Below are 20,634 nucleotides of genomic sequence, written 5' to 3'. Positions count from 1 at the left end.
AACATCTGAGGATTTTAAAGGGGTTGTAAAGTCTCGGTTTTTCACCTTGAGGTGAAAAACCTTCTGTGCTGCAGCAGAGCCCCCCCTTTTTCTTACCTGAACCCGTTCGTTCCAGCGACGAGCACAAGCCCAGCGGCTCCAGCCGTTGTCTCTGTCCTCGTTGGATAGATTGATGGCAGCAGGAGCCATTGGCTCCCACTGCTGTCAATCAAATCTAGTGACACGAGAGTGGGGGGGGTGGGGATGAGTCCTGCGGTCTGTGTCAATAGACACAGTAGCAGGACTCGTGAGTGAGACCACACGAGTGGCCCCATGGAAAGTGGCTCTCCGTGGGGGCACCCCAGAAGAGGAGGATTGGGCCCACTCTCTGCAAAACCCTTGCATAGAGCTGGTAAGTAAAACATGTTTGTGGTGTTTCTTTTTTTTTTTGTTTTTTTTGTGTTTTGTTTTTTTATCAATCACTTTATTCTTACAGAGCTTTGTGCAGTATGTGACCTTGGGGATTTTGATTCTGAATCTGGTTTTGATCATGTGGATAATTATAGTTATAATACCATTATACCTTTTTTGGATTGAGATCAGATTTCTATCCTATTGGTTCTGAAGGTAAAGATATGGACCGGTTCCTGAACGAATTGAAAAAGATATCGCATGTCAAGTTTTGAATGTTTATAACTGGATATTCTTTTGCAGACAACCTTACTAATCAAGAAAGAGTAGTTCTAAAGGATCTTAGTAGTGACTCCAACTTCGTCATTAGAAACTCTGATAAAGGGGGATCAGTGGTTATGCTGTAGCTGGTTATATACAGCAGTGAGGTTTTGGTCTGATAGTGACAGTTTTTTATAAAAACTTAAAGTGACTGTAAACGATCACCTTGTAAAACAACCCATTCAGTCTAACATAGACTGAATGCGTTATTTTCCCTTTTTTATAAGTGATCACATTCCCTCTGTTCTCAGCTGCATAAGAACTAGGGGGAGGAGAAGCAACATTACACTGAGCTTCCCAGGGAGTGGCTGTGCAGGGGGTGGGTGGGGGGTGTCAGGACAAGTCTGATTATTGAATGAGAGTAGCATAGCTAGAGAACTGACCACAGTGTGCACTCTTGGTTACTGTAGTGTGGTCAGTTTTTAATAGGAAAGCAAGGGGACTAGCAGGAACATCAGGGATTTCCCATAAAGGAAGCAATACAAGGAGAACAGGATACTTTCTCATAAGTACATGGTACAACAAGCACATATAAGGAATATGAAGTGTTTGTGTAACAATGAAGTGTTCGTGTAACAAACGCTTTAAGGGTGATCCTCCTAATTCTTTTAAAAGGCATCTAAAGTCTCTTATGTATAGAGCAGTCAGAGCAGGCATTTTTTTCACAGGAGGAAGGAGACATGTTTATTTCACAGGCTTCAATCATGCCTGTTTCATTATTTACCCAAGGTTCACAAAGGGTTAAACCCTTTAGTTGGAACACCAAATGTAGCAGATATTGGAGCCTTAAATGAACTTAAAGAATAGTCAGCGTTAGGGAAAGATAATATTTATGCAGCTAGCAAGTAAGGTAAGGCCATCCAAGTACTGACCAGGCATTAACCTGCTTGGCTTCCGAAATCAGATAAGTGCAATACTTGGGCAGCTAGCAAGTAAGATTGGTATACAAACCCCAAAATTAAAATGTGAATGCACAAGTTCAGCGCCTAAGTGATCAAGAATGAATATACCAATCTTATAATCTAAAACCAAAGTGTATATAATCTACTGATGACTAAAATAACCAACAAAAAGTGACTTCAAAAATTGCATAGAAAATCCCACAAACATATGACACTTCTTAGTAGTAAATAACTCCAGCAGTTGTCCATGTGTAGTATTCAGCCAACAATCCAAATATATCAACCAATATATTGCTCCAAACCACCACCTTTGCACACTCGCCAGGTATTAAGCTGCATCAGAAAGGCAGCAGACTGCGTTTTTAGCACTGACAGGGCATCACAGTATGGGAATCCATCCGCATTGTAATCTTCCGCTTGCACAGGGGGTCGCCAACACCATCGATATATTAAGCCTAGGAGGAACGCTCACCATTTGTACTTTTTATCTCAACTCTCCACTCCAAGGATGGGATTGCTATATAGAGTATGCAGAAAAGAAAGGAGCTGAGGGCAGAAGTTCCATCTAGTCAGGATCCTAAAAAGATCTCGGAGATGGTGTCAAATGCTTTCCGGATATCAAGGGATAGTAACATTCCTTTCCTCGGGCGTCCCCCCATCCGAAGAGGAGCGAAGCACTGAGAAAATTTTTTAGTCCACCTGATCTGGTCAATGCCTGTCTTATCAGATACAAAGTTGGCATGGATGTAGTGAGCAATAAAGCCATTCAGTCAATTAGCGTAGTGAGATTCTTTAGCTACTGCAAAGGATTCTATGTAAATGTACAGTCTACCCTCCTAATTTTAGTAATTGTAGTCACCAGCAGTCTAGGAGTTCATTTCCAAGCTGTTAACTTCTCAGGTCAGTCAGCCTGTTAGGAGTTCAATGTGCCTGGTAGGCCCGTTAGGTCGAGGGCTAGTCAGCGCCCCGTGGGCATTATCAAGCTCCATCTTATGTTCAGGCAGTTAACATTACAAGTTGGTGTGAAAGCACCATGATCCTGAATTTATATATGCAGGACCTATTCTCTAGGTCATCTGTTTTTGCCAGGGTTTCCTCCAGCTGATAAATATATAAACTAAAAATGTGCGCTAGCATAAATATAACATGTAATGAGATTTTACGATTGGAAAGCTCCTTGGGGTAATACCCGGAGTTACAATATATTTAGATCCCAATGCAGAGAAATAACACAACAACAAATTAAGATTGGAAATTGTATCATATCTCCATAAAAAAGTAGAAAAAGAAGTGAAAGTTCTGAAGATGCGATTGGATGCCCAATCGTTTAAAAGACACCACATTCAGTCCGTGAAAAACAAATTAGCAAAAACAAAATATGTGAGGAAGAAAGGCCGTTCCTTTGGTGTGTCACATCAAGGTGGAAAGGGAAAAGGTGCAGAAACACTTCCAAGCCACCAATAGTTGCGGGAGAGGAGTAATGGATGTGCCCTTACCCCACTTGTTGGACCTCCTTTGTGGCGAGGTCATACGAGCTTGCAGATATAACCCTCTGCAGGGACAGATAGGATATAGATGTCCGGGTCTTGTTACGAGCACCACCAACTCAAAGCTGTTCTTACTGCTGCAGCATCAGGAGGGAGACTCGTGATTCGGAAGATCCATGAGTAAGAAAAAAGGGGAAAAACTCCAATGGTGTAGTAATAATAATAGGGGATTTATTATTTAAATAAGCCAAAGGTATGAATACAAAAAATACAAGTATAGAAATCGTTAGATTTAAAAAGCCGGCATAAAAACAAAGGCTGAACGCCCGTGCAAACATGAAACACGTGATGGCAAGCACTGCGAGGCCACGCCCTACATGTTTCGTCATACGTGACGTCTTCTACGGGGCAGCTGAACATAGTTGGTTGATCTGTATTCTGGTTCATTATAGTTTCTGTGTCAAATTTGATCTCTGTGGTTATACGATTGCCTAGCTCCTTACATTTTTGAATCAGTTCAGTGGTAATTTGGCTCCTAGCCTTCTCTCACAGTGCAGAAAATATTGCCAGTATAATGGGGGTGGGATGGTGCAGAATGGAGCTCAGGGCCTGCTATGAGACTGCTCTGACTAGTGATCATTTTTCCCATAGCTGTCTGAAGAGGCTGGTGGATTGTGGGAAGTCTCTGCCCCAAAGCGTGGCTGCGATTTGTTTGGGAATGGAAGTGCATTCAGCCAGATACAGTGGATTTCCCTGGGGAAGTGGCTGCATGGCACAGAATGGGAACACTGAGTGAAGCTGCAGCCACTATATTGTCCTCTGTCTGAGACTTGGTCCTCAGGAAGCTTGGCTGTAGCGGCTTTCTGCTTACCTTTTGCTGTGGTGCCTGTGCCAGTGGTTTGAAAGTGCATCGTTGGCTGCTGATGTCGGCTTTCAGGGTTCCCAGATGCGGAGCAGGGAGATCAAGCATCCTCCATGTACCGCTGCATGCATGCTCCCCCAGCTGTATAATATTTTATTGGCTTTAGCAATGACTCCTTATACAAAAGGTCCACATATTAGTTATTTGCGAAAGATTTTAATTTAAAGCTGAAGTTTAGTAATTTTTTGGGGTGGTACAGCACCAAACACATTATCTGTAATGGTGTGTACCCAATGTAAAAGTATTTTCTTCATGCCACCAGATACTGCCCAGAGCATAAATCCTCTTGTATTGCAGGGGTTAATAGTGGCTGCAAGTACTATTATTTTCCCACAATGTAACACGCTCTGTGAATGGAAGAGGAACAGATCTCACTTGCCTATTAACAAAATGTGTTGCATTGTAAGACAATAATAGTTACAGTTCTGTCAATGACAGAGAATGAAGGAAGGGGTGGGCAAGTGGTGCAAGTCCTTCATGCTCGCAGCCAATGCTGTTAACTAAGGATGAGCTCTGGCGTGTTCGCACACCCCACGTGCAGAGACCGCCAGGCAGTCGGCACTGCGCTGCGCTAATCACAGGCAGTGAGACATTTCCCGATCTCTGCAGCCGCGCATCGGGACAATGTCTCACTGCCTGTGATTAGCGCAGCGCAGTGCTGACTTCCTGGCGGGCTCTGCACATGGGGTGTGCAAACACGCCGGAGCTCATCCTTACTGTTAACATCTGCAGCGCTAGAAGATTGCTACTCTTGAAAGTACCCAGTGTCATCAAGGAAAGCTTATTGCATAAAGCAGCAGCCACACAGGACATGGAATACAAACCATTACCGGTAACTATTTAGTGCTGTATCCCCTCCTCGCAAATAAAATTACTAAAACATCAACTTTTGACCCTTTAGCTGCCAGGTCTATACGGCGTACAGACCTACAGCACTGCTTTCAGCTGGCCAGGTCAATACGCTGCATGGACCTTCAATTCTCCTCTGCTGTAGGCTCATTCTGATAACAGAATTGTTGAGCAGATGCTGCTGAACAAACTGATGGTTCTGATCAGAAGATTTTACTCAAGATTTGAGATCCCCCCCCGCCACTACTGCTCTTCCACATTGTCTTCCGTCCCTCCACCCGCCTATGCCGACATCTAAAATGCCCCCTACCCTCACTCTCCCTTACCCTGGCTACTCTGATTCCCCCCCCCCCTCGCACACTCTGATCCCACCTCCATGCTGCTAGCCGGCCCTCCCTCCTTCTGGCTGCAGCGTGGGGGGCTGGTAAATGTTTTTTCCCAGCCCCCTTTCTTTACTGAAAAAATAGTCTGCGATCAGTACAGATCGTTCCTATATATTTTCATTACTGCCATATAGTAAACTGTGTTTACTATGTGTCGGTTTGAGAATAAAACTGTTTCCTTTATGAATCAACAGTCTAAAAAAAAAATAGTGGATTTTAACACGTGTATAAATCTCCGTTGCATCTGAAGCCTGATCCACATTCGGTTTGCGCTCCAGTGGCTACTGACAGGCGTTGAGGAAGCGATGCAACGTGTCCTCACTGCCAGTTTTAACCCCATTTTACCAACAAATGCACCGCAACCGCATGCATTGCATGCGGTTGCGGGAAGTTTGTGGTGCTTCCCCTTGACATGAATGTGTAGTACATAAGACAAGGAGAAGCCTCTAATGAAACTAAAATCATATACAATATAGGGGTACCATCATCCAAATAATAGTAGAGAATATGGAAAGGAGACCAATCCTCTAATGGTCTCCAGAAGGAAGAAGGGAATGGACTATCTCTGTACCCCAGACAAAATACACATAAAGATAGAAGTGGAAACATAAATTTAACTTTCACACAAATAATAAAATATGTCTATACATATGTTACACTGATACTTGGTGTACTCCAAGGAGATGTAGTGGGTCCTCAGTGTAGTGGGTGCACAAAACTCCTCTATAGGTTTTGTGGAAATCTACCGCTTCAGGAGGAGCAAAATTGAATAAAGTTTGGAATAAAGGTAACACAATGCACATAATATCAAGGAGACACGGCAAAAGGGCATGATATACAGAGGCTGACAATTGGGGGGAGAGAAAACACTAACGCTTACCAATGTGGACACACACACAAACACACAAGGCCAAGACAGTGGCACCGCCAACATTCCCCTACGGCCGGCATCGGGGACATATGTTGGGTGAATATGTTGATGCTGAGTAGCAACTATAAAGAAAATGTATAAATCACAAAAATATGTATATCGAAAGGGCTCATAACCATGGGGGGGGGGAGAGAGAGAGAACACGGGGAGAGAGGAAGGAGAAAACAGGAAAGGAAGGGGGGAGGAGACAGAATATGTGCAGTGGGGAAAAGACCGTTACCAAGAGACAGAAAGGGGAGGGGTGGAGCAGACTAGAGACCTGAAACGAATTGGTCTCAGTCAGGCTTGGAAAGATAGAAAAAGATCTGTTGCAATAGGGGATCACTGTCAAACAATGACAGGCAACAACCAATAGGCCCATAGCTGGTAACGCAAGAGATTATATTTGCCCCCTGGGAAAATCCACCACAATGATCAACAGGCTGTGGCCTGCTTAAGTAGTCCCCAACCCAGTGATCGTAACGCATACTGACCACTGTCAACGTGTGACGTCACGGGGTCTGATTCCCCCACAGTGCACATGTGCTTTCTGAGACGCACACAGAAGAATGCGGGACCATTCACAAAGCACAGAGTGACCCCCGAAGCAGATTGAAGAATCGGTTCAGGTGCAAACATCGCTGGATCCCTGGACAGGTAGGTGTCCTTGTATTAAAAGTCAGCAGCTACAGTATTTGTAGCTGCTGACTTTTCATTTTTTGGGGGGAGACAGGAGCTCCTCTTTAAACGTAGCTCAACTGCGTATTTTTGCCCCCCACCCCTTGTTACCAACAGTCACACTTTATAATTTCTCATAACTTTAATAACTTCTAATTTCTAAACCTCTCTAGGAGTGCACCATGTACTTGTATGTACTTGTTTCCAAAGTCCACGATAAACATGAAGAACATAGACACACCTGTGATGACTGGGCACCCCGAAAAACTGTAAGACGACCTAGGGCAGCCCTGTTTAAAATTTGCACACCTTCGCCTTATTTTTAAATAAGGAAACTTTGAGACAGCTTACTGCCACAGCCAGTCCCCTCCTGACTCTGGAATGACTGAAGAATGCACAACTTTTCCAGTAGAGCCATAAAACCTACTTAGCCCAGACCTGTTGATAGAACATTCAGTTAAATATTTACAGATTTAGCGAACAGGAGGTCTAAAGTGGAACACTGCAGTATGTCAGGAGTTTGCTTATCTTAATGTGTATATATTTAAAAAAAAATTAACTTTTTGTTTTATCCTAAAATAGGTCTGTCTTCTACCGTTCCTATAAAGAACAGGAGTCCAAAAAAGGATTTGACCAAGAAGAAATTTTTGAGAAACCTACTCGTGAAACTTGTCAAGGTGAGAATTCAAAAATATTTACATCCATTTTCTCCATTTTAGTTTTGTCATTTCTGATTATTTTACAAGAACTTTTTAAGGTAAACCAGACACAATTTATTAAACACAACTTAACATAGCAAACACGCAGTGCTGACAGGAATACGGTAGTTACAAGAAAGAGGAATATTTTATGATTGCCGATTTGGTGAGCAGTCTTGGCCATGAAATCCCAATTTTCATGAAATGTTATTTTTGACATTTTTTTATATGGGAATTCACTGTGTTTTTAAAAATACTTTTTATAGAGAGGTAATATGGCGTAGAGTCTTGTAAAAAAAGAAAACACACGGTATCTGCATGTCCCACGTATCATAGATCCAAAGAGTTGAAAAAGAAGTTCACCTTTTGGAACATGTTACAAGTTCCACCCATTTTCAGCAGCTGCAGCTATCCCCCCCCCCTGCTCAGTGACAGTGAGCGGGCATCTTCTGCAGGCACCTGCTTTCACTCTTTGACAATAATGTGGCCTTGTGGGGCTCTGGCCGCGTCACTCAGTCACAGACCTCTGTGAATGGGAAACCAGTCCTCGCAACCTTTGTGGCTGTGGGCTTTAAATGAACTACCATGGCGCTATTGAGCGCTGTGGTAATTTAATTTATTCTTCCTTTCAGTGAGTATCTGCTTTCTCATACGAGCACACAGATACACTGACAGGTCTGAGGGAGGGGTTGAAAATGCCCTGTATTGAAGTGGTTAAAGGCTTCCTTTTTTCTTTGGTCAGTTCAGCTATTCAGTCAGCAGCTGCAGCAATTGGTATCTGCCTAACCTGGAGGATGATCTGACTGAAAAGAAGACAGATATTCCTCGAGCGCTGTGTTTTGCTGTTGAAGCCCTAAAGGATTTAATACAGCAGGTTTCTCATTTGGCTCTCTTGTCTGTACATATGCGCAAACTTTTGTGGCTTAAAGCGGAGTTCCACCCTAAAGTGGAACTTCCGCTCATCGGATACCCCCCCCCCCCCGGTGCCTCAATTGGCACCTTTCAGGGGGGAGGGGGGTGCAGATACCTGTATAATACAGGTATCTGCACCCACTTCCGGGAATAGCTAGCCGCAAATGCCCCCCCCCCCCCCCCCCCCAATTGTGTTCTGGGAAACACACAGTTCCCACAACGCAACGGGGACCGGTGTAAACGCACAGCGCGACTCGCGCATACGCAGTAGGGAACCGGGCAGTGAAGCCGCAACGCTTCACTTCCTGATACCCTGACCTAGGATGGCGGTGGGGGCAGCCGAGAGACGATCGATCGGCTTCGGCTGCCGACATCGCTGGACCCTGGGACAGGTAAGTGTCCATTTATTAAAAGTCAGCAGCTGCAGTATTTTTAGCTGCTGGCTTTTAATATTTTTGTTTAAGGTGGAGCTCCGCTTTAAGAACTGGTCAGCCAAGCTTCCTTGTAAATAGTTATTGGCAGGTTTCCCCTTTCAAGGGGAACGTTTATTTGGTGATCATTTGGACAAATATATCCAAAAGATTTCCGGAGGGAAGAGTTCTCTACTTCCTGTGAAGAAAAGCACCAGCAGTTCCGCCGCCAACAGGGCACTAGAGCCAGGGGCAAGCAGCAAGGCCAGGGCCAGAAAAAGCCCTGGGTCCAAAACTTCTAAACCCAGCACCAAGCCGTCCTTTTGAGGGGATGCCCCCACTCTATTGGGTGGGGGGAAGGCTGCTGCACTTTGCGGACATTTGGAAAACAATAGTTCAGGACGAGTGGGTCACCTCAACTATATCCTGCGGTTACAAGCTGAAGTTGCGGGGGGGGGTTCCCCCTCAGAGGTTTCTAAGATCCAGCGTTCCCTCGGATCCTCCAAAAAACAAACTTATTGTTTCAAGCACTACATCATTTAGTGCATCAAGGAGTGATTGTAGAGGTTCCTGTATCCGAAAGGGGCCCGGGGTTTTATTCAAAGCTGTTTACGGTTCAAAAACCAAACTGGGACACAAGGCCCATTTTGGATCTAAGATCCCTGAACCAGTATCTACTGATCCAGTCCTTTCGGATGGAGTCTGTCCGCTCAGTAGAACCCTCACTCCAGATGGGAGACTTTCTAGCCTCCATCGATATATAAGACGCGTATTTACATGTACCTATCCTTCAGCCTCATCAGAGGTTCCTGCGATTTGCAGTAGAGGAACGTCATTTTCAGATTGTGGCTCTACCCTTCAGACTTGTCACAGCTCCCGGGTATTTACAAAGGTCCTAGCACCAGTACTGGGTCTTTTAAGGGCCCAAGGAATCTTGGTGCTCATGTATGTGTTCCTAGCAAGGGTATTTTTGCCACCTGTAAGGATCTGTTCCCTGAAGGTTCAGGTGCGTCAGATAAGGGGCACCAGACAACCCTCCATTCGGCTCTGTATGAGTCTTCTAGGAAGGATGGTGTCCTCCTTTGAGGCAGCGTCCTATGCCCAGTTCCATTCCAGGCCTATACAATAAGACATCTTGTTGGCTTGGAACAGGAGGACAAACCCTGGATTATCCAAAGTTCTTATCTCTTTGGGCACGCTTAAGCCTAAACTGGTGGTTGCAGGATCAGAACCTGCGAATGGGGAAAATCCTTCCTTCCCGGTAACTTGGCGAGTACTGACTACTGATGCCAGTCTCTCAGGCTGGGGAGTGACCCTAGAGGGGCTCACAGCTCAGGGGAAATGGTCAAGGACAGGACAGATCCTGCCCATCAAGGTCCTGGAGTTACAGGCAGTATGTCTGGCCTTACGGTCCTGAACGGTGGAGCTTTAGGACTGCCCTATCAGGGTTCAGTCCGACAATGCCACTGCAGTGGCCTATATAAACCACCAAGGGCAGTACCAGGAGTCGTTCGGCTCTGAAGGAGGTGAACCACATACTAGCCTGGGCAGAGGAACATGTGCCGATTCTATCGGCAGTCCATATCCCGGGAGTAGAGAACTGGAAGGCAGATTATCTCAACCACCAACAGATCTGCCCGGGGGAATGGTCCCTACACCCAGGGGTGTTCCAGGAAATTTGCCAGCGTTGTGAATGGCCAGAGGTTGACCTACTGGCATCCAGGTTCAACAAGAAGCTACAGCAGTTTGTGTCCCGAACAAGAGATCCTCTGGCAATCGGAGCAGATGCTCTGGTAGTTCCATGGAGCCAGTACACCCTGGTTTATGCTTTCTCCTTCCACATTTGTTGCGCAGGATTGGGAGAGAGGGGGTTCCAGTCATTCTGGTGGCACCAGCCTGGCCCAGCAGGCCCTGGTTCCTGGAGATTGTGAGACTGACAATAGACGGGCCATGGACGCTTCCACGTCGCCCCGATCTACTGTCTCAAGGTCCTATAGTCCACCCCAATTTACAGTCTCTAAATGTGATGGCATGGCTATTGAAGCCAGGGTGTTAAAAGACTGTGGCATCTCGGGACCAGTGGTGTCTACCCTAGTGAATGCTAGAAAAGCTGTCACTAGGAAGATCTATCATAAGGTTTGGAAGACTTACATTGCTTGGTGTGAAGCCAAAAAATTATATCCTCGGAAATACGCGATTGGGAGAATTCTCTTTTCTACAGTCAGCTGTGGAAATCAGATTGGCTTTGAGTACAATTAGAGGTCAGATTTCGGCCCCGTCAGTATTCTTTCAAAGGGCTTTAGCCTCCCATTTGCTGGTCCGAACCTTTATGCAGGGGGGAACTCACTTGCTTCCCCCCCATTGGGTCACCTATGTGTCCTTAGGACTTGAACTTGGTGCGGTCTGTGTTACAGAAACGGCCATTTGAGCCTGTCAAGGAAATTCCATTAGACTTGCTGTCACACAAGCTAGCCTTCCCAATGGCCATCACCTCGGCTAGAAAGGTGTCGGAGTTGGCGGCCCTTTCGTGCAGGGAACTATACTTGATCCTTCACCACGACAGGGTTAGGTTACGACTTGTTCCATCCTTTTTGACAAAAGTTGTCAACCTTTCATTTAAATCGGGACATTATTTGCCTTCATTTTTCTCTCAGCCTCGTTTGGCGGAAGAGAGACGACTGCATTCCTTGGACGTTGTCCAGGCAGTCAAGGTTTATTTGTCTAGATCTGCGGAGATCCGAGAATCAGACTCCTTTTTTGTTTTACCAAAAGGACCCAACAAAGGGCAGGCAGCTTCCAAGGCTATTATTGCCAATTGGGTCCGTCAATTGGTCATTCAGGCCTATGGTCTGAAATGTAAAGCTCCTCACTTTAGGATGAGAGCCCATTCTACCAGGGGTGTAGGAACCTCCTGGGCTTTTCGCCATCAGGTATCTGTGGCTCAAATTTGTAAGGCTGATACCTGGTCTTCAGTGCATAGGTTCATAAAATGTTATCAAGTGGATGTTTTGAGCAGCCGAGGATTTGGCTTTTGACTGCAATGTACTACGGGCTGCTGTATAAGGTCTGATGGCTACTGTTTGGCAGGGGGTCTCCCTCCCCTCAAGGCTATTGCTCTGGGACATCCCAGTAGGTAATTAATAGTAGCCTAACTCATTGCCCCATGATGTATGAAAAAGAAAATAGGACTTTTTCGTCATACTTACCTGTAAAATCCTTTTCTTTGAGTACATCATGGGACACCGAGATCCCTCCCCTCTTTTTTGAGGATTTAGAGTGCTTGCTACAAAACTGAAGTACTTCCTGTATGGGAGGGGTTATATAGGGGATCACTTCCTGTGTAAAGACCTTTGGTCTACCAGTGTCCATTCACCTAGAGATGGCATATAACCCAATACGTAATGAATATTAGCCTAACTCTGTGTGTCCCATGATGTACTCAAAGAGAAGGAATTTACAGGTAAGTATGACGAAAAAAAATCCTATTTTTTTACTAAAAATGTTTGCATTGATACATGTCCCCAAGGGAGGTACCCGAACCACCATACCCTTTTTATGGCCTATAACTTGCATATAAGCCTTAAAAATAGGGAATTTTTGATTTTTCGGGTTCGGTTCAAATGGACTTTAATAGGGTTCATTGTTGAGGTCAGAACTTTTTTGGGAGTTCTGGCACAAACTGAACAGGGGGGTGTTTGGCCAATCTCTAATGTCCACTTGATATATGCACCTAAATGACTTTTATGCATGTATCTAAATATACAATACTCTGGTCAGCCATACTCGCCTGGGGGGGACAGCAGCAGGCGGTCAGTCATACTGGCCTGAGGGGGACAGCAGCAGGCAGCCAGCCATACTGGCCTGGGGGGAGACAGCAGCAGGCAGCCAGCCATACTGGCCTGGGGGGGACAGCAGCAGGCAGCCAGCCATACTGGCCTGGGGGGGACAGCAGCAGGCAGCCAGCCATACTGGCCTGGGGGGGACAGCAGCAGGCAGCCAGCCATACTGGCCTGGGGGGGACAGCAGCAGGCAGCCAGCCATACTGGCCTGGGGGGGACAGCAGCAGGCAGCCAGCCATACTGGCCTGGGGGGGACAGCAGCAGGCAGCCAGCCAGCCATACTGGCCTGGGGGGGGACAGCAGCAGGCAGGCAGCCAGCCATACTGGCCTGGGGGGGACAGCAGCAGGCAGGCAACCAGCCATACTGGCCTGGGGGGGACAGCGGCAGGCAGGCAGCCAGCCATACTGGCCTGGGGGGGACAGCGGCAGGCAGGCAGCCAGCCATACTGGCCTGGGGGGGACAGCGGCAGGCAGGCAGCCAGCCATACTGGCCTGGGGGTGACAGCGGCAGGCAGGCAGCCAGCCATACCGGCCTGGGGGGGACAGCGGCAGGCAGCCAGCCAGCCATACCGGCCTGGGGGGCACAGCAGCAGGCAGCCAGCCAGCCATACCGGCCTGGGGGGCACAGCAGCAGGCAGCCAGCCAGCCAGCCATACCGGCCTGGGGGGCACAGCAGCAGGCAGGCAGCCAGCCATACCGGCCTGGGGGGCACAGCAGCAGGCAGGCAGCCATACCGCCTGGGGGGCACAGCAGCAGGCAGCCAGCCATACCGGCCTGGGGGGGACAGCAGCAGGCAGCCAGCCAAACCTGCAGGAATCCTGAGGAAAAAGTGAAGATTGAGGTCAGTTTTTAATTAAAATCAAACCACAATTTGGCATATCTGTTTTCTTTACTGGCACTGGTACACTAGGCTGTTTTCAAACTGATCCACAGGTGTGCAGCACAACTCCCTGCAAGATATAGTAGTCTTTGGTAAAGTGCAGCTAATCCGCAGGAGAAGCCCCATGTGCACTGCGCTGCACCCGTGGTGCAGGTGAACAGCACCACATCAATGTAAAAGCAGCCTTAGGCCCCTTTCACACGATCAGTCTAATCGGGTCCACCTGTCCATTTTCCCCCAGTTGTCTTCCAGGACAGCCCTTGAGATGGAGTCCCTCCCATCGACCCAGGAAACACATTGCCAAACAGTTCAAAAGGTGGTCCGTCAGGTCCCTGGTTAGTCATTTGTGTTTCCTCCGTCGGAGGAACATGTTGCCAGGAACCAGGAGAAGGACTCTATCTCTCAGGGGCTGCCTGAGGGGAGCGGAGCTGCACAGGGGGACCGGGTCCTATCCAGCGCCTCCAATTTAGTCCTACCTTAAAATGCTTGGGGCTCAGGTACCGTCCAGCTGAAGGAGCAGACCCGTTACCCCCCTCTTTCCAGTGCCGAGCTGGGCCAGGGGCAGGTTGGTGCAGGTTCCCCCCAGGAGCAGTGCAGATGGATTCTTCCATCACAGCTCCTTGCTGCAATAGCGGTGGGGGTCGGAGGCGCCGAGCGTCATTTCCGGCGGAACCGCGTCATCCTGTGTGCCGAGACTTCCGCTTCCGGGTCTCTAGAGGCACAAGGAGGAGGGGAAAGCCCACGCTGGGCCTACAAGTCCCAACCAGCATCCAGCTATACCGGACTAGCGGCGGAACCCGGAGCTCGTGAGGGGGACCATGGAGGCTACTTCCCAGGACACTCCGGTGGATGCAGGCACCAGCCAAACCCAGGTAGGCTGCTGGGCAAGCCCTTACTGTGTTTTTTTCTGGGGTTTTGTTGTAAGGCTGGGATTTGTAGTACCCCATGGTGGTGGTTACCTCACAGTCCTGGGTGTATGCAGTGGTGGTTGCAGCACAGGTGTTTTTAATGAGAGTTAAAAGGTGCTCTGATGCTAAGATAGTTTATTCTTTATTTCAGGGTAAGGAAGCTCCAAGGGAAGACAAGTCAGGCCGCAAAAAATGCCCTAATTGTGGAAATAAGTTATCCTCAGGCTCTAACAAAGCCTTATGCAAGCAGTGTATTGCAGGCTTACTTAAAACAGAGGCAGACTCTCCCTTGGCGAAATTCCTTAGCTCCTTTAAGGATGAGATGGCATCAACCTTTAAATCTCTCTGCGAGTTAATCGCAGATGTAGGCACGTCTGCTTCCACCAGTAAAGCAGCTGCGATTTCCTCCTCGCCATGCCTTACAACATCCAGTTCTGGGGAGCCCCGTACAGTCAGGGAGCATAGCCCCGTGTTAGTTAGCCCTGAATCCTCTGACACAGACTCAGATGAGGATCAGGCTGTAGCTAACAAAGCAGCAAAATACAAGCTGTCTCTGGAGGATGTAGATGAGCTGTTGAGCGCTATTTATTATACGCTGGAAATTGATGAGGAAGAAACTCAATTGACCAGACATGATAAAATGTATGAGGTTCTGGGGAAAAAGAAAGCTAAGGTATTCCCTATACATAATGTGCTTTCTGACCTGGTCTGCAAGGAATGGGCCGAGCCAGATAAAAAGGTCTTCTTCCCAAATTCCCTAAAAAGGAGATTCCCCTTTTGATGAGAGCCCAGAGGCGGTCTGGAATAAAAATCCTAAACTAGACGCCCCTCTGTCCAAAGTCTCAAAACAGTCTGACCTTGCTTTTGAGGATATGGGTCATTTAAAGGACCCAATGGACAGGAAAACAGACAAAGTCTTAAAAAGGGCCTGGGATGCTTCTATGGCAGGTTTAAAACCAGCTCTGGCCACTTCTTGTGTTGCCAGGAATCTGGAGTTCTGGTTAGCCCAACTAGAAGAGCATCTAAAGGCAGGCACGCCTAGGGGGGAGCTCTTAAAAACCTTCCCTATGCTTTTTAAGGCGACAAGTTTCATCTCTGACGCTTCCACTGATGCCATAAAATTTACGGCTAAAACAGCGGCGCTTTCTGTCGCAGCCAGGAGGTCAGTCTTGAAAAACTTGGGGGGGGGAGACACGGCGTCTAAAACATGTTTGTGCAGTGTCCCCTTTACAGGAGACCTAGTCTTCAGGCCTGAACTAGATACCGCCTTGGAAAGAACGGCAGATAAAAAGAAAACCTTTCCTATTAAAAAGAAAAATTTTCAAAGAAAATTTTTTCGTCCCTCAAAGGAACCCTCCAAGTCAGAGAAGGAGTTCAAACCCAAAAAGCACTGGACAGGAAAAAAAGGGAAAGGGGGCATACTTTTTAACCGCCCCAATTCAAACCCTAAACCCCAGTGACATCAGGGTCCCGGTGGGAGGAAGGTTAGTGAATTTTCTCCCACAGTGGGAAAAGATAACCTCAAACGAGTTTGTCTTGAACATTATAAAAAGAGGGTATGCGCTGGAGTTTCACAGCGATCCACCCTCAAGGTTTCTTGTGACAAAGCTTCCAAGACACTCAGAAAAGGCCAAGGCCTTACCTCTGTTAATAGGGGAAATGGTGGATCAAGAGGTATTGACACCAGTCCCTATTCAGGAACAGGGGGATGGTTTTTACTCGCACATTTTTGTGGTAAAAAAGCCATCCGGGAAGTTCAGACTAATCATGAACCTCCGACCTCTGAACCGCTCCATCCGATACAAAACTGAGGAGGAAATTTTGAGAATTCCGGATGGAGTCCATCTTCTCCAAAAAGAGGCGTTCATGGCTACCCTCGATTTAAGGGACGCCTATCTGCATATCCCAATAAGGAAGGAATGCCAGAAATTTCTTCGGATGGCGATCCAGATAGACACCAAAGTTTATCATTTCCAGTGCAGAGCACTTCCTTTCGGACTGTCGTCCTCCCCGAGAATCTTTACCAAGGTTCTCGGGGAGGCATTAGTTCCGTTAAGACTACAGTCAGTCACGATTATTCCATATCTAGACGACTTACTCCTCACGGCCCATTCGGAGAAACAACTTCGTTGGGACCTAGAGTTGACACAGCTCAGGCTGAGGCAGTTGGGGTGGATAGTCAGTCTGGAAAAGTCCAAGACTACCCCAACACAGGAAATTTTGTACTTGGGGTACAAGATCCTGTCAGTAGAGCAGAGGATAGTCCTGCCGGAAGAGAAGATATTGAATCTGCGCCAGAGAATGTCTTTTCTTCAAAGCAGCGCCAAGTGTACAGTGAGGGAGGTGATGTCGGTCTTAGGACTGATGACAGCAGCCATTCCAGCTGTGCAATGGGCCAGGTTCCACCAAAGAAACCTCCAGAGGTTTCTGTTGGAACAATTAAAAAACGGGGATCTCGAAGAAGAGATTTCAATCCCCACCAGAGCAAAGCACTCCCTCTGGTGGTGGAAAGAGTCAGAGAATTTGAACAAAGGGGTTCTCTGGATCTCTCCCGTCACATCCATACTAACTACGGATGCGAGCAGCTGGGGCTGGGGAGCCCACCTCAACTCAGACTGGTCACAAGGCAGGTGGACAGCAGAGGAGAAGCTCCTCTCGTCCAATTGGAAGAAGCTAACAGCTGTCCTCAGGGCTCTGTTATTCTTTCAGAATACAATACAAGGTCATCATCTACAGGTCCGTTCAGACAATATGACAACTGTAGCTTATATAAACAAGCAAGGGGGCACCAGAAGTCATCGACTAATGCTGGTGGCCAGTCGCATGTTTCAATGGGCAGAATCCAATCTGGCATCCATCTCTGCAGTTCACCTGAAAGGGGAGCTCAACAACACTGCAGATTTCTTGAGTTGACAACGAGTGTCGAATCAAGAATGGTCTCTACACCCGGAAGTGTTCAACTACATAGCAGCTTACTGGGGAAAACTGGTAGTGGACCTGTTTGCAAACAAGGAGAATGCAAATGTTCCAAATTTTTGCTCGCTACACCCAGGAGATCAGCCCTGGGCAAGTAGACGCCTTACAGACCCCATGGACCTTCAGTTTAGCGTATGCGTTTCCTCTGCTTCACCTCATCCCGAGGGTTTTAGCGAAGTTTCTAGTAGAGGAAACGTGTTTAATCTTAGTGGCACCGTTTTGGCCCAAGAGACCATGGTTCACAACGTTGCTACGGTTGACAGACCAACCTCCTCTGAGGCTTCCCTGCAGACCAGACCTTCTGTCGCAGGGACCTCTCTTTTATCCACAAGTATCCATGCTGAACCTCTCAGCGTGGTTACTGAGGAGGAAATTTTGAGGAGCAAGGGCCTGACTGACAGAGTGATTCAGACCCTGCTAAAGAGTAGAAAACCTGTCACTCAGGCCATTTACAGGAAGGTCTGGAGAAAATTTAACAGCTGGTTGAACAGCCGAGGTGAAGTAAACATGGATACAGCAAATATCCTGCAGTTTCTCCAGGAGGGGATAGACAAAGGGCTAACTCATAGTACTATTAAGGTCCAGATAGCAGCCTTAAGTGTGTACTTAGAGAAAAGGTTGCAAGAAGATCCTTTTATTGCTAGGTTCTGTAAAGCGTCTCCAGACGCAAACCAGTTAGAGTTAACATTGCCCCATCCTGGGATCTATCAGTCGTTCTAAAGGCAATTTTGGGGTCACCTTTTGAACCTATCTCAGAGGCCTCTCTAAGACTGGTCACTTTCAAGACAGTACTACTTGTGGCAATCACTTCAGCACGCAGAGTTAGTGAAATCCAAGCTCTCTCTGTCAGAGAGCCCTTCCTCCAAATTCTGGAAGACAGAGTCATCCTAAAGACAGACCCTGGGTTCTTACCAAAGGTGGCATCTAATTTCCATAGGTCACAAGATATTGTCCTCCCTTCTTTCTGTCAGAAGGCTTCAAACGAGAAAGAAAAGCGTTTTTATTTATTAGATGTGAGGAGGTGTATCCTAGAGTATCTTAGGGTAACCAATCCATTCAGAATCTCAGATTCACTTTGTTCTTTTTTCTGGACAACGTAAGGGGCAAAAAGCTTCAAAAGTCACCATAGCTAGGTGGATTAGGCTAGCTATAGCAGAGGGCTATAAGACAGTAAACAAAGATCCTCCTGGGGGTATTAAAGCCCACTCCACAAGGGCATTATCAGCATCCTGGGCAGAAAGAGCTGGTGCCACCCCGGAGCAAATATGTAAAGCAGCCACGTGGTCAAGCTTTTCCACCTTTACAAGGCATTATCGACTAGACTTAATGTCCAGTCAGGATCAGGCTTTTGGGAGAAAAGTTCTCCAAGCCGTGGTCCCCCCCCTAGTCTGGAGAGTACTTGGGGATCCTCTCAAGGGCTGTCCTGGAAGACAACTGGGGAAAACTGGAGTTAGACCTACCGGTAACTCCTTTTCCAGTGGTCTTCCAGGACAGCACGATCCCACCCTTTCTTGATTATGTGAATGTACTAATATTACCTGTTATGGTTATGTTTTTACAGTTCCATCCTTCGGTTCTTGGTGAATGACTGACCAGGGACCTGAGGGACCACCTTTTGAACTGTTTGGCAATGTGTTTCCTGGGTCGATGGGAGGGACTCCATCTCAAGGGCTGTCCTGGAAGACCACTGGAAAAGGAGTTACCGGTAAGTCTAACTCCAGTTTTCAGTCAGACCCTCCATTCACCTCTAAAGAGTGGCAGATATAAACGGATTTATGTCCGTTTACACCCGCCTACTTCCAATTTCAACCACAAAAAAAAAACCTAAGGGGATCTGTACTGTTTCATCTGGGTGGATCGGAGGGCCCATAGGGTAGAGCGGGCTGTGTCAGTGTCTGCTATGCATATGCGGAGTGGACACGGACCTGTAATCCGCCTGCTCTACTCATTGTGGCCCACGATCAGTTACGTAGTTTAAGTGGCATTGGCGCTTCAAAAGTTTGGGCACCCCCCGGCCTTAGGCCATTTCTTCCATCATCCTTGCTCTTTAGCAATTAAGTCTTCCCTTTGATATACCCATTTGTTCCTAAGTTGCAAAGATATAAAGAAAGCTGTTTGGTTGATCAGACATTTCTGATCTTGTTAAACAATACTCAGGTTTTCCATTGAAATGCGATAGATTTGTCCGTTTTCCCCATCCAGACATTTGAATTGGAGAGGGCAATCCTCCTGCTGTGTCATTGTATTCTGACAGCAGGGAGACCTCCCTGTCTTCAGAATACACACATTAGTGTTGCAGGACTATAGGCTGCAGTGCTGATCAAGCGTACATTCTCTGACAGGGTGGTTGAATACAAGTCGATCAGTAGATAGACTCATGTTCAACCACATTGACCATACATGGATTGAAATTCTGCCGGTCACTGCTGAACCAGACGAATTTCGATCTATGTGTGGCCGGCTTAAAGCCCTATCTGCCATTAATGATAATAACAACAATTAACACCAGCTGTAGTGTTTGCAATCCTCATTTGCTGTGACAGTAAACAATTAACAATTACCCATTTCACCTATTAACCATTCGTTTTGAGTGTTGTGACATTACAGTTTTGCCTTTTTTTTTTTTTTTATAGAATCAGCAGGGGTAAAGTCTGTCGATTCTACTCCCCCTTTCGCACTAGTGGTAAAGCGCTGTTCGTTTTAGTGGCGCGTTAACGCTGTTTAAGCGGTGCTTTTCGGCCGCAAGCAGGGTGCTTCTAACCCCCGCTAGCGGCCGACGAAGGGGTTAAAAACGCCCGTGTTGTGGCGCTTTCGAAGCGCTGCCCATTCATTGCAATGGGCAGGGGCGTTTTAGGGGCGCTGTATACAGCGCTCCCAAGCCGCACCAAAGATGCTGCTTGCAGGACTTTTTCTAACATCCCACAGGCGCACTGCCCCAGTGGGAAAGGGCTCTAAGGCATTTCCTTTTAACCGCTTGTCGACCAGCCGCCGCAGTTCTACTGTGGCAGGTTGGCTCAGTTGCGCAAATTGCCATAGCTGTACGTCTGCTCGTACACATCAATCTGTGGACACGTGCAGGGGAGCCAATCAGTGGGTCCGGCAGACTCTGTCCGCTGGCTGCCCGCAATCGTTCCCCGCAGTGACCAGACTAGTAAACAAGGCAGATCTC

General features: G+C 47.2%; 1 protein-coding gene across 1 annotated transcript in view; it reads left to right on the top strand.

Moving 5' to 3' along the window:
* POLR2B (RNA polymerase II subunit B) overlaps positions 1 to 20,634 on the top strand; it is a 575,272-nt gene that overhangs the window by 359,231 nt on the left and 195,407 nt on the right. The window contains exon 18 of the mRNA XM_073594755.1: positions 7,425 to 7,519. Coding sequence (XP_073450856.1) covers positions 7,425 to 7,519 — 95 coding nt within the window. The remainder of the gene's footprint in view (positions 1 to 7,424; positions 7,520 to 20,634) is intronic.

Source organism: Aquarana catesbeiana, linkage group LG01 (genome assembly GCF_042186555.1).
Source record: "Aquarana catesbeiana isolate 2022-GZ linkage group LG01, ASM4218655v1, whole genome shotgun sequence".
In the NCBI taxonomy this organism is placed as follows: domain Eukaryota; kingdom Metazoa; phylum Chordata; class Amphibia; order Anura; family Ranidae; genus Aquarana; species Aquarana catesbeiana.
This window is presented reverse-complemented; position numbering and strand designations above follow the sequence as displayed.